Genomic DNA, 12,729 nt, shown 5'->3' with positions numbered 1-12,729 from the left:
CGGTCCCGCTGTGCACGGGAAGCCTGGTGGGTTTGGCGATTGATAGACTCGCGGCGCCGAGGTCTTACGTCAGGGATATTACCTGTTGGGTTTTTGTGCTGGGGTTTTTATTTATTTAATTCTCTTTCCAGAAATGGAGTTTCCGTCTTCTTTCACTAGAACCGAAAGAGCATTTGTTCACCGTCTCTGTCATTCTCTTGGACTGATATCGAAGAGTAAAGGGTAATTTTGACTCTTATTTTTATGTATTGTTTTCTTTTTCTGGTGCGAGTTTATGGGATTTCGTTATCAGTGTTAAAACGCTCTGTGTTTTTAACTTGTCCTGCAGTGTTGTGGGGAATGGTACTAGGGAAGAGACTTTAAAAAGTAAATATAAAAATTATTGTCTCTGTGCTTTGCTTGATGTCTGAATAAAAAAACGCATGATGTACTAGGTTGTAATGCAGTTTTGAGGACTTCATGTGCATAAGAAAGACTTCTCATAACGATCCTTCCTGTTTTTCTTTCCCTGCACTAATGTTTTCAAAGGTTTTGCAGAAAATCTCCTGTGTTGACAGGTGCAGCTTAAAATAGCATGTTCAAAAGAGTGCTTCTGTTGGGAAGCATAGTAGAGGGTTCAAGTGTTGCTAGCAGGCAGAGGGAGGTCATAGTTCACCTCTACTCAGCAGCGATTAGACTACACCAAGAGTGTTGCGTCTGTCCAGGGCTGGGATCACCAGGAGGACAGAGACGTAGACTGGTGAGAGTTCAGTGAAGGACCAACAACCTGGTGAAGGGGATGGAGCATCTCCTCTGTGCAGAAAGGGCCAGAGTGCTAGGACTTTACAGCCTGCAGAAGACAAGGCTCAGGGGGGTCTCAGCAGTGTATGTAAGTACTTGAAATGAGAATGTAAAGAGAACAGAGTAGTTTTTACCAGGGGCTGCTGGAGGTGGCTGTGCCTCTCCTCACAGAGGCTGCCCTTGCCAGCACCTGCATACCTACACCAGTCTTCCAGCCTTTCCAGGGACAGGTCACTGGGCTCTTAGTGTGACCTTCTGTTCTTACCCTGAGAAGTTGTTTTAAAAGTGTTCATGTGTCAGTTGTAGCCCAGGCACAAGTTAGTTCGGTTTCAAATACATTTATGTCAATTCTTTGCATTTTAGTGTCAAGAGTTCAGTCTGAGAAGTAGATCAGTGTTATGATTAAGTGTTTTGGCTCCATTTCTACATAATAAATCTTTAATAATGAACATCCTGAGATCTGATACATTTATCTGGATTTTGTTAAGGCTTGGAATGCCACTAGCAGAGAGTTTTTTTGTCTATTCTGGTTATTTGTTAATTTTTAAATTCTAAATCTTTCAAGTTAGTCTAAAAGTCAGTTTGGTGTCATAACTCTCAGTATTGATTGATAAAATAATTGGTAGAATTGGCTGTATTTTGGGAGACAAACTCAATGATAACTGAGGCATAGTCGTCTGATGTCTGCAGTGTCTGTTCTGCACTACCTCACATGAATAGAGGCTGCTTTTGATGATGACTATTGTGAATGTTGCATTATGCTACTTAGGACATTATTTGGAGGATTCTTGTTATGACATTGTATTTGAAAATAAGCTGAAAGTCACATTGAAGGAGTTAGTCAAGGAGGTAACTAGTTTGCTTATTCCTGAAATGCCTTTTTTCCGTTCTCCTAGAAAAGGAGCAAATCGATACCTAACCGTAAGAAAAAAGGATGGATCAGAACTAAAACGTGCAGTAATGACTTGTGCCTTAACTCCTGGTGCAAAACACGCTGTTTGTACTTTAATTCAAAATTTTCCAGTCACAAATAAAGAACGAACAGAACTTCTGCCAAAGACAGAACAAGGAAATGCATATGCTGTTGAATCTGGTATGTTCAGTGTGTCTTGTCAATATGGACATGGACTTGTCAACCTATAGTACTTGAAAAAACAGCCCACAACCCAACCTCAAAACAAGCCCCTCTATTTTCTGTCTCTTCTTCTGTCCTAACTGAAACTCTTCTTTCTAAACAAACCTTACAATTTTCTTGTCTTGTAATTGTTAATATAGGATCTTTTAAAACCTGTGTCATAACATGCTCATGCAGTGTCTCCCCTGTATCAAGTTAATTTTGATTTCTTTGAGACAATGTCAGCCAGATTTTTTTTTTTAAATACATTTGTGAAATGTGGATTCCTGCAAGTTCCATGGGGTAAGATTAAAGAGACATCACTCTGTGTAAGAATACCCTTAAGAGAAAATAAAATAAGGAGTTCATATTTTGTTTTGTCATCTAAAATAGATTCGGTCTGTAAGAGCTGTTAAGTAAACTCAGGCTATTATGTAAACTTTTTGATTTCTTGAATATATTAAGTCCTCTGGAAGACAAACTTCTGATAAAAGATAGGTTTTTAAAATAATGCTTTTAACGTGGTTGTTGCCTTAAAGTTATGTTTGTAAAGGTTATGGTGTGTTTCTGTGTACAAAGCTGGGTGTAGTGAACAGAGAACATAGCAGTATGCCTTGTTTAAAGGGATATTTCTGATTAATTCTGCTCGTTCTTTAAGTGCTTACTTTGCTAGTTTTCTTTCTCAGTTCTTTTATTTTTTTAATAGGATTGTTTAATGAACAGAGGGAAACTATAATAAAAGTACCAAAAAGCAATTTCTTAAGGATATAGGGTATAAATTAATGAATAGTGTAAAATTTATCTTTCTTTACATCTCCAGAATGGTCTTCGGCTCTTTTAATCTGTTAGTCTGTGTCTGTCTTGGTGAAACAGTGTTTGGAATTTAACACATGAATCTGTTAATTGCATTAAATAATTACATTATGCCTATATAATTGCATTGACCGTGAGCTTCTCATTCTTCTGGAAAATAATTATTGAGGAATTGTAGAGTAGCATTTAAGATACTGATGTTGAAGTAGCCTCCTCAGAAGACTGCAGGTTTTTTACCTACTTATGTATTGCTTTCTGATACATCACACTGCTGTGTGGCTCCTGGGCTCTCAATACATCGTGTTTCAATTAGTACTTGTTAAGACAAATCTTATGAACTAGACTATTAGGTTATGTAAGACTGACTGAAAGGAAGTCTTAAAAGACAAGTAAGGATGTGAAAGAAGGCATGTTAATCAGTAAAGTTGTCTTTTTGTTGGAAAACACACTTGTCAGTTTGGAATAACTTAAATGTTTAACCCTCCGGTGGATTTCTGTAGGCAGAAATCTTGAGATGGGAATGTGTAAACAGATACAAAGGCCAAGGCTTTTTTTCTCTGATTTAGTTTCTATTTCTCTTTAAGCTTTCCATGCCTTTTTTTAACTTGAGCAATGTACTGTGATAATTCAGTTTCATACTGTGATAATTTAGTTTAAAATTTCTGTGTAAGTAAAAAATAATTTGAGCTATATTTATTTCAAGCACCATAACAGGATGTGTTACCATGAAAACCACTTTTAAATATCTTATGGGTTTCTCACTTTATCAACAGGGATGCTAATAAAATCAGAAATGCTCATTTTTAAGTACAATTTTAACCAGTGTTTTAGTGACCTTCCTTTATAATTTATTGACTTCTTTTCACAGAAAACAAAGAAGTGAAGACAAGTGGACGACTTAGTGATGGTATCCCCCAGGTTCCTGTGAAAAGAGGGGAATCACAGTTTGATTCTTTCAGGCAATCACTACCAGTTTTTGAAAAACAGGAAGAAATTGTTAAAATAATAAAGGACCATAAAGTTGTTTTGATTGTAGGAGAGACTGGATCAGGAAAAACTACTCAAGTACGTTTTAGTGAAATAAAAAATATGACAGTATTTATACCAAACTGATGCCAAATCTGTAATATTTTTATAATAAGGAATTTTTTAGTCTAGTTCTAAGGATTTTGTTTTCCTGTGTGGTTCAAAGTCTAGTGTTCTGGTTAACTTTTTTGCTTTTGCAGTACTAAACCAGTAGATACATATTTAAAGCATAAATTATTCTGCACAATTTTCTGATGGATATCAGCTATTCTTTAAAATAATCATAGAATATGGAAGGGAAAGTAGCTACAGTTTTGTATGCCCTTTTCCTTCTAAAGCTAGTTCCTAGTATCTGGAGTATTACTGTGTTACAGTGAAAGATTGTCTACAAGGGGTTTTTTTGCATCGATTTCCCTGAAGTGGGGGAGAGAACTTCAACGTTTGTTTGGTTGATTGAGTTTTCTTGTCTTTGTTGTTGTTGTTGTGTTTTGTTTGAAAGAGATGAAACTTAATAGACAAAATTGACTTTTGTGGTCTTTTTTGCCACTTCAGGTACGTTTGCAATGATAATCCTATTGTGAATAATTTTGCAAGATGTATGATACTGAGGTGTAGTTAAATTGCTTCATTGTGATAAAAAAGTTATGAGTCTATCAAACTAAAAAGTACATTTAAACCACTTCTTTACAGATCCCTCAGTTTATTCTTGATGACTGTCACAAAAATGGAACTCCCTGCCGTATAGTTTGCACTCAGCCAAGACGTTTGGCAGCACTTGCTGTGGCTGAAAGAGTGGCAGCAGAAAGAGGAGAAAAGATTGGCCAGACAATTGGTTATCAGATCCGATTAGAAAGCAGGTACTGATGACATTTTTTAAAGTCAGTTGATCTGGTATTAGTGTTTTGTGTCTTGGTTGTTTAAACTGCAGTGTATTTGGTTTGCAGCCCAGTAAAATATCACTGTGTAGGATAAGTAGGATGTGTTATTTTGGGTAATGAATGTTTAAGAGTTGAAAAGGATGTTTTTTCTCCTGTATTACACAGTTTCATGCAGTGAGTGAGAACTGAACCGCAAGTGCTTTCTCTTGATTTCTTCTAGGGAGTATATGTGTGGATATCCTTGTCCTCTCTACTTTTAGCATTGATAAATCCAAAAGTTCTGCAAGATTTGAAAATAGCTAGGAAGACCAGCATGCTGTGACAAAAGCTATGTGGGGAGAGTTTATAGGGCAGAGAAGAGTGAAAGCAACAAAATTGGGAAGTGAACAATGATGAGCTTTAACAATCTACTTTGGGTTAAATTTACTCTGTTTCATCTTTTATGTTTAAAGCAAAAGCAGAAATTCTAGATGACCTGAGGAATTTGCTCCTAAAGCAGAGCAGGGTTTCTAAAATCTTTGAATTGTGTAAATCATGGGATTTTCAGGAATGGGCAGCAGCTGGGATACAAGTGATAGGAAGATGGCAAAAGGTACGGCTGGTTATGTTGGTTATATGGATGAAGATAATACATTTCTAATGAAAATGAATGCACTTGAACAGCAAAGCCAAGTTGAGGAATTTTGTTATGCATACCGAAGGCCACAAAGCTAGAAGAAGAGCATTAGAAGATTAGAAGAGCAAGTGAAGATTAATTGCAAGTAAGGGGGATGATTATTGCGTGGAAGAATTATGCTGTATGAAGAAAACAAAGTATAGGTCAGCTGGAAGAATTACTGGAAGCAGTGCAGAAGACCCAAAGAGTTCACTTGAGAAAGAGCAGAAGGGACAGATGGCACTGTTTCCGTCTTGGCAAAAAGTGTTGGATGGAAGTGTTTGCAGTGACACAGAAATCTGGTTTTTTATGTTTTAGTGTCTATTAGACAGCAGGGGTGATTTCTAGAAGGCTGATGAAAAAGAGAGAAGAAACTAAAAAAGTGAAGCACTTCTGTCTGGTATGTGTTCCCTGAATTCAACATGTAAGAGTATTTTTGAAGTGAAAAAAGAATTACATACTTGAAATAGAGACATATGTATGTGTGTTCCTTTGTTTAGCACTCTACAGTTTTTTGTGGAAGTTTTCAGTACATACCGTGTCAGTGTTGGAGGAAGTAATTGCTGTTTGTACTTGCACAACTAGCACAGGGGGTAGTTGGTACTTTTAAAGAATTTTAGATTCTTGAAAAATCAAAGCATTGGAAAGGGTTCAGCTTATCTTTGAGATTCAGTAAAGTATAGTGTATTGTGTTTGTATGGCAAAGTTTTGGTAGTGAGGGGTTGTTTTTTGTGAGAAGAAGTTTCCCACGTGTCTGATAAAGCCTGTGGCAGTTGGCTGTAAGAGAAGCCCACCTCTAGCCGAGGCTGAGCCCACCGACAACAGTGGGCATGACTCTAGAGCAGCGTATTTGAGAAGAAAATCTGCGCAGCAGTAGGAAGAGAGGACTGCGAATATTTGAGAGGAATAGTTCTGCAGACACCAAGGTCAGTGCCAGAGGAGTGGCACAAGGTGCTCCAGGTGCCACAGCAGAGATTACTGTGCAGCCTGTGATGAAGACTGTAGTGTGAGAGGATGTTCCCCTGCAGCCCCTGGAAGTCCACAGTGGAGCAGTCCGCCTGCAGCCTGTGGAGGACCCTAATACTAGAGCAGGTGGTTGTCCAAAGGAGGTTGTGACCCTGTGGGAAGCCTGTGCTGGAGCAGGCTCCTGACAGGACATGTGGCCCCACAGAGAGTGGAGTTTTCACTGGAGCAGTTTTGCTGATGGGACTTGTTAACCCATGGCGGTCCCATGCTGGAGCAGTCTGTTCCTGAAGGACTGCACCACATGGGAGGGACCTGCACTGGAGCAATCTGTGAAGAGTGTGAGAAATCCCCCCTGTGAGGAGGAAGGAGCAGCAGAGACAAGATGTGAATTGACCACAGCCTCCATTCTATGTCCCCTGGTGTACTGAGGGGTAGGAATTAGAGAAAAATGGAAGTTAAACCTGGGAAGAAGGGCAGGGTGAGGGGAACTTCTGTAACATTTGATTATATTTCTCATTATCCTACTTGGATTTAATTGGTAATACACTAAACCAAGTTGTGCAAGTCAAGTCTGTTTTGCCCATGGTGGTAACTGGTGAGTGATCTTATGTTGACCCTTGAATTTTTTGTTGAATTCCTTCTCCCCTGTCCAGCTGAAAAGGAGAGGGATAGCCTGAGTGGGTGCCTGGCATTCAGCCAAGGTCAACCTACCACATGTAGACAAAGACTATATCTGAGGGTATTTGGACGAATTGTAACCTGTTTCTTCAAGACAGTCCACAATGAATTTTCCAGTAAATTAATTCAAACAACATGGTGAGGCTCTCCAGATTCTGTTTCACTTGCTTATTAATTTAGAAAAAATGAATCTCTCCTTGTTTATTAATCACTTGTCTAAAGCTTTTGAGCATTAGCACTAAGAATCCTTAGGAGCTCTTAGGGAATAGGCATAATTTATAAACAAATAGTATGCATGAACTCTTTGGTGACAGAACTGTGATTCCACTTCTGGTGAGGAGCCTTTCAATCTTTAATTTTCAGTAAATAGTGGAAAGCTAGCAGCATTTAAATGGTGAAAAAAGCAGAAGCATCTTTGTTCACTGTTACTAGGGTTTCTCCAAAGACGCTGGTAACCTTTTGCTCTAATGGCATACTGCTCCGTGCGTTGATGGCAGGAGACAGCGCCCTATCAACCGTGACACATGTCATTGTGGTAAGGGTCTTTTATTTCGGGTGAGGTGGAGCAGGATGTATTGTTTCTTAATTGGAAGATGAGGCCCTAGTTTTCTGTATTAATTTGATGGACATTTAAGGTGTTTTTGTTAAGTTAGAATCTGAATTAACTTTAAAGAGTTATTGATTATTTTATTGTAATATGCATATTTTTCTGGGGTTTGTTGTTTTATTTTTTTCTTGTAAAAGCATCTTATATTAGGTTTTTGTCAACAGTTAATTTTGGAATTGTGATGTGATTATGGGGGGTAGAGGTCAAAATTTTTCTGAATTTCCTCTGTCAGCAGAAAAGCCTTAGGAAGGTTCAATACAAGTGTGTCAGAATTTCTGCTATCATGTACTTGATTTTGCAGTACCAAGTTTGCAGTCCCTTTGTTTGCCCAATGTTTTCAACATAAAATGTAGTCTAATTTCTAGCAAATTATTTATGTTCATGTATGATTATGTGAACTTCCTGTTGTGGAGTTTGATAAGTCAGTGGAACCCGAATGTTTACTCAAGCTCTCCACTGCTGAAAAAGAAAAAAAACATGGTAAGTTTAGATGGCTGTCTGTTCACCAAGGAGGAAAAAAGCAGAAGAATGGTTTGCGCATTCTTGACTTCTGCCTGCAAATTTTGTTCTTGATTCATAGATTCAGAATATAAAACTAAACAGAAGATCGGCAAAGATGATTAACCAGACATGTGCCTTAATGATAAGCTTTGTGAATGATTTGTTGGATCTAAGAAAACGATCTTTTTATCATTATGTGGTATCATAAATTTTTTAAAATTCTTATCAGTTGTGAAGGGTAATTGTATTGAAATAAGATTTTAGGATTTGCACTTTGTGGCTTTATCTTGAAACTGAGATTCAAGTGCAAGAATTAGAGAAGTTTCAGATGCTCTTTTTGATCTCTGAAATTAAGGTCTGTGATGGGTTGTTCATTACAGTGCAGTCTACTCTGATACCATTATAAAACTTTTTGAAGTATTTTTTTTTTACTTTTAAATTTTTGAAAATATCTTTCTTAAGTTAGACTTAAACATTTTAAAACCTCTGCAATGCACCACCAAATTACATGTTTTAATTAAAAAAAATCATATTTGTGAAAAGTTATGATCTCGGATCCATGATGTTCAGATGTTCTTTTTTTTTTCTTTCATACAGGATGAAGTACATGAGAGGGATAGGTTCAGTGACTTCTTGCTAACAAAACTGAGAGATGTGTTGCAAAGCCAAGCTAATTTAAAACTAATTATTTCCAGTGCTGCTCTAGACGCAGACCTCTTTATTAGGTATTTTGGATGTTGCCCAGTAATACACAGTAAGTATTTAAGTAAATTCTTAAATCTCAGTATACCTGTCCTGAGACTCCTAGATCTTAACTGTACCAAACCATTCTGAGTAAAGGCAGGTGATAAATATACTTACAATTACCAGCAGTGGTTGTTCCTTGTTTACTTATTTGTTATTTTGTTTATTATTTCTTAACTATTTGCATGTACCTCAGAGGGAATTGTTTTTATCAATGGATATTCTGTAAATGCAGGGATGTCCTGGTCCATCCCCTCTGTGTTGAATTCAAGGAGGAGAAGGTTCTTAAAATGCTGGTCTGCATAGCGATACAGACCCTGGGATTTACAAGAGTGTGATATCTATTAGTATATTGCAGTAGATTGTAGTTCTGGCTTCAGAGATTGCTACTAGTTAGAGGATAAAACCCAGATAACTCTATGTATTCATTTCAGAAATGCAGTCCTAGGCAAATTGGGATATATGTTTGAATCGTATGATTCTTTGCTTTGTTTAGAATTTTTTACACAAGTCCATTTGTTAATTTTATGGGATGTTAATGAGAAAGCATTATTTTTTCTTATTTACACATAAAAGTGTTCATTTCTGGTTTTCAGGTTTAAATTATTGCCTAGGAAAATAAGGCTTGCAGCTTGGTGAAGGCATGGATCTGGAAGTTACACTTGATTTTAATATTTGGCAATTTTTTTTGGAGGAGGAAAACCTCATTGTATTTTTGTGTGACTTTCCAGTTTACTTTTTTTGCAGCTTCTCATCCTTTTAGATTAATAGATTTATTTTGGAAATTCTGGCTACTGTCTCTTTCTTCAGTTTACTGCAGTGGTTATACTATTACCACATACTGGACTTCACGGGATAATCACAATTGAAAAGATGCTTTTTCCAATATTGCTAATTTAAGAGTGAAGAAAAGAGGGTTTAGATACTTCATCCATTAATATAATGAAAAAGCTTTGATTGTTCAGCAGTATAGTTGACACAATCCTGACCACAGAAACCAATATTTTTTAGTTGTGGGTTTCTGTAGAACACAGAGTTTGTGATTAGTGTTAGAAGACTTCCTTTATGACAGCTTCTAAAAATATGTGAGCTGTAGCTTGTTCTTGCTGAAGGAGAGATAAGTCCTAGGTGATCTGAACTTAGTTGTGGTGTCTGCTAAGGAACCTAAAATAGATGTGAATTCTTCCTGTGTAGAAACATAATTTGATATCCATAAGTAAGGTCTAGAAAACAGTGATGTTAAAAGAGAAATCAGAGTAAGTTCTTAAGAGAGAAAGACCATGGGAAGTGGTCAGCAAAGAAAGCCAAAATTGGCTGCAGTAATTGAGGGCATTGAGAGAAGTCCATCTCCTCGTATACTTCTCATGAAAGGAGGTAGTGTCTGAATGCAGACATGGCAGTCTGCTCGTGGGATCTTACACTAAAACTGTCTTAATTGCTCTTATATTGAGTAATTCAGGTGGCTGACACAGTGAATTTTTCTTTGTATGCCTAAACAAAAGTGACTATTCTCATTTGATAAAATTGCAGTAAATAACTGTCAATCTTACGTCTCTTGCTATTAACACTTAATAGAATTGAAGAGGTTAATGAAAAACATGGTATGCAGCTGACATTTCCTTTTTGAATTTTTTCTTATGTCCCAGTCACTTAAAGAAGATAATCTCAAGTGAAGATACTTTTACAAGACCTTCCAAGGAATATAAGAATTCATTAAATCTGGCCCTAATCATGTTTAATTCACTTTCCTGTCTATAAAAACTATTTTTAAGAACTAATGTTCTTAAAGCAAAGCTTGGGAATATCTAATCTTTCTTGAATTATTTCTACTTTTAGTCCAAGGAAGACCTTTTGAAGTTAAAGAGCTGTTTTTGGAGGACATTTTACGAAGTACTGGGTATACAAACAAAGAGATGGTGAAGTACAAAAAAGAGAAGCAGCAAGGTTGGTGGACTTGTTAATTGTTATGTGTTGACAATGAGTCTAATTGATTGATTGACTGAACAAGTAAAATGATTCTCTGTTAAAATTCTAAAGTCAAATTTTTAAATGAGACTATTAGATGACCGCATGTATCTTTAAAACTCTGTGTTTACATTGTTGATGTAAATTGTGATTGAAAAAAGTATTTTTACTTTCAGTGGTTATATTCACATTTATTTTAGTTGATAAATTTTATATTTTTTCCTAATTATTATGAAGTAGAATTACATAATGCATGGGCTTTGCCCACATGAATACTATAGAAACATAAGATACACTATGCTGACATTTAGGTGCAAATTTAAGAGCGGCCATTAGAGAATGCAGGATTTTGCATGTCTTGCACAGAAGTTTTTTCTACTATTAACATTTTTAAGTGCATTCTTCAGACATGGATTCATTTAACATATTTAGGTCAAGGAGCAGTGACTCCTTGTTACTCCTCCAGTAACACTTGAACCAAATATAGGGGATTTATTTCAATTGATTAAGTATTTGGTATATTGATCATAATATTTGAGAAGTTTTTCTGACAGCTGAAAGTAATTATCTTCATGAGTATTAAAAAAATTTTTGAAAAGGCCGATCCCAAAGCTGTAACATGCAGTCCTAACTACATATTGATCATGATACTCAGCTCTGATCACTGTAGGTAGAAAAGTTCACTTGGGACACTGATGGCTTCTACTGTTTCTTTTACTGGTACGCAAAAATTAGTTGTTACATGCAAGAGTTACGTCACTGCTCTTTGGCATTTCACTTCTGGAGGAGCATCTGGATTGAGAATTGTGTAGAAGCTACTTAGGAATTTCATTTGAATACAGCAAGTTGCAGGCTTAATGGTTTAAGCAACCAAGTGGTATTTCTTACCTTATTCTTATAGTAGATTTTTGTAGATTAAGTGCACTTTGGGTGCCCTTAATCATGGAATTTATATTGGACTGGTAACAACGTTCTAGATTAAATAAGAGATCCAACAGTTTAAACTTTGTAATTAGATATTGCAATTTTTTAAAATTGAAATTAATTGATAATTAAGATGGCTGTAAAACTTTTCATGGAAATCTTTTATGTGTTGCAGAAGAAAAACAGCAAAGCACTCTTACTGAGTGGTGCGCTGCTCGAGAAAATGATAGTAAGATGGAATCTGAGAGACCAAGGTTTGTCCCAAGGGTAGCTGAAGAGTGTAGTCTTTTGGGTGATGATGGTGACACAGTGTTCAATCAACTGGTAAGCTTTTCCTTTTGTTGGAAAATGTGTTTAAATCTGCTTTAAAAACTGTTTTCCAAAGATACTAGTCCTGTAGAATTTCTTGAAGGGTATTAACATGTCTTATGGATGATTTTTTTGAAGTTATCAAGAACTACTCTAGCCGGAGTGTGCTTTTCACTGAAAATGGTTTGTGCAAAACTTCTCTTCAGCTTAAATAGCTGAACTGCCATTGCTTAAAGTACTTGCATGATACAATAAATGCTTTAACTGGTACCTGAATGCTGGATTTCTGATTGCTTCTTGGAAAAGCAACTGTTCAATTTTTTCATGTGTAATATAGGAGAATAAAGATAAATCTTAGAAGACATCTATCTTTCAATACTGTTTTTCCTCTTCAGACTGAAAAAGATGCAAATTGCCTTGAACTATGGTTAATAAAAGAAATGGATTCTTGTCTTTCTGACATCTGGCTGCATAAAAATATTGATGCCTTTGCTCAGGTGTTCCATCTCATGTTAAATGAAAATGTCAGTGGTAAGTCTGTCATCTTATAACACAAAAAACAGTAACAAATGACTTGAATTTCTGTGGCTGCTTTATCTTTATCTAGTTTCAAACGTTGTTAGGTTTGAATTCTGGTGCCTGTTGGAAAAGTGAATAGAATTAGCAGAATTAATGAATTGTTTAGTTATTTTTTGTTTGTACTTGTTTGAAGTATTAACAGATGTTATGGTGTGTCTAAAGTAGTGTTAAATTCATGCAAACTGAATGG

The 12,729-nt window shown here is 36.4% G+C and overlaps 1 protein-coding gene across 1 annotated transcript in view; it reads left to right on the top strand.

The window, feature by feature from the left end:
• Window positions 1-133: 133 nt before the first annotated feature.
• Window positions 134-12,729, top strand: part of LOC102043585 (3'-5' RNA helicase YTHDC2-like) — a 28,630-nt gene continuing 16,034 nt past the window's right edge. The window contains exons 1-9 of the mRNA XM_031060565.1: window positions 134-222; window positions 1,677-1,873; window positions 3,576-3,772; window positions 4,424-4,590; window positions 7,343-7,445; window positions 8,616-8,772; window positions 10,599-10,706; window positions 11,827-11,975; window positions 12,356-12,491. Coding sequence (XP_030916425.1) covers window positions 134-222; window positions 1,677-1,873; window positions 3,576-3,772; window positions 4,424-4,590; window positions 7,343-7,445; window positions 8,616-8,772; window positions 10,599-10,706; window positions 11,827-11,975; window positions 12,356-12,491 — 1,303 coding nt within the window. The remainder of the gene's footprint in view (window positions 223-1,676; window positions 1,874-3,575; window positions 3,773-4,423; window positions 4,591-7,342; window positions 7,446-8,615; window positions 8,773-10,598; window positions 10,707-11,826; window positions 11,976-12,355; window positions 12,492-12,729) is intronic.

The sequence above is a fragment of the Geospiza fortis genome, unplaced genomic scaffold (assembly GCF_000277835.1).
Source record: "Geospiza fortis unplaced genomic scaffold, GeoFor_1.0 scaffold203, whole genome shotgun sequence".
Lineage (NCBI taxonomy): Eukaryota > Metazoa > Chordata > Aves > Passeriformes > Thraupidae > Geospiza > Geospiza fortis.
The sequence above is the reverse complement of the archived record's forward strand: the minus strand, read 5'-3'. Positions and strand labels throughout refer to the sequence as shown.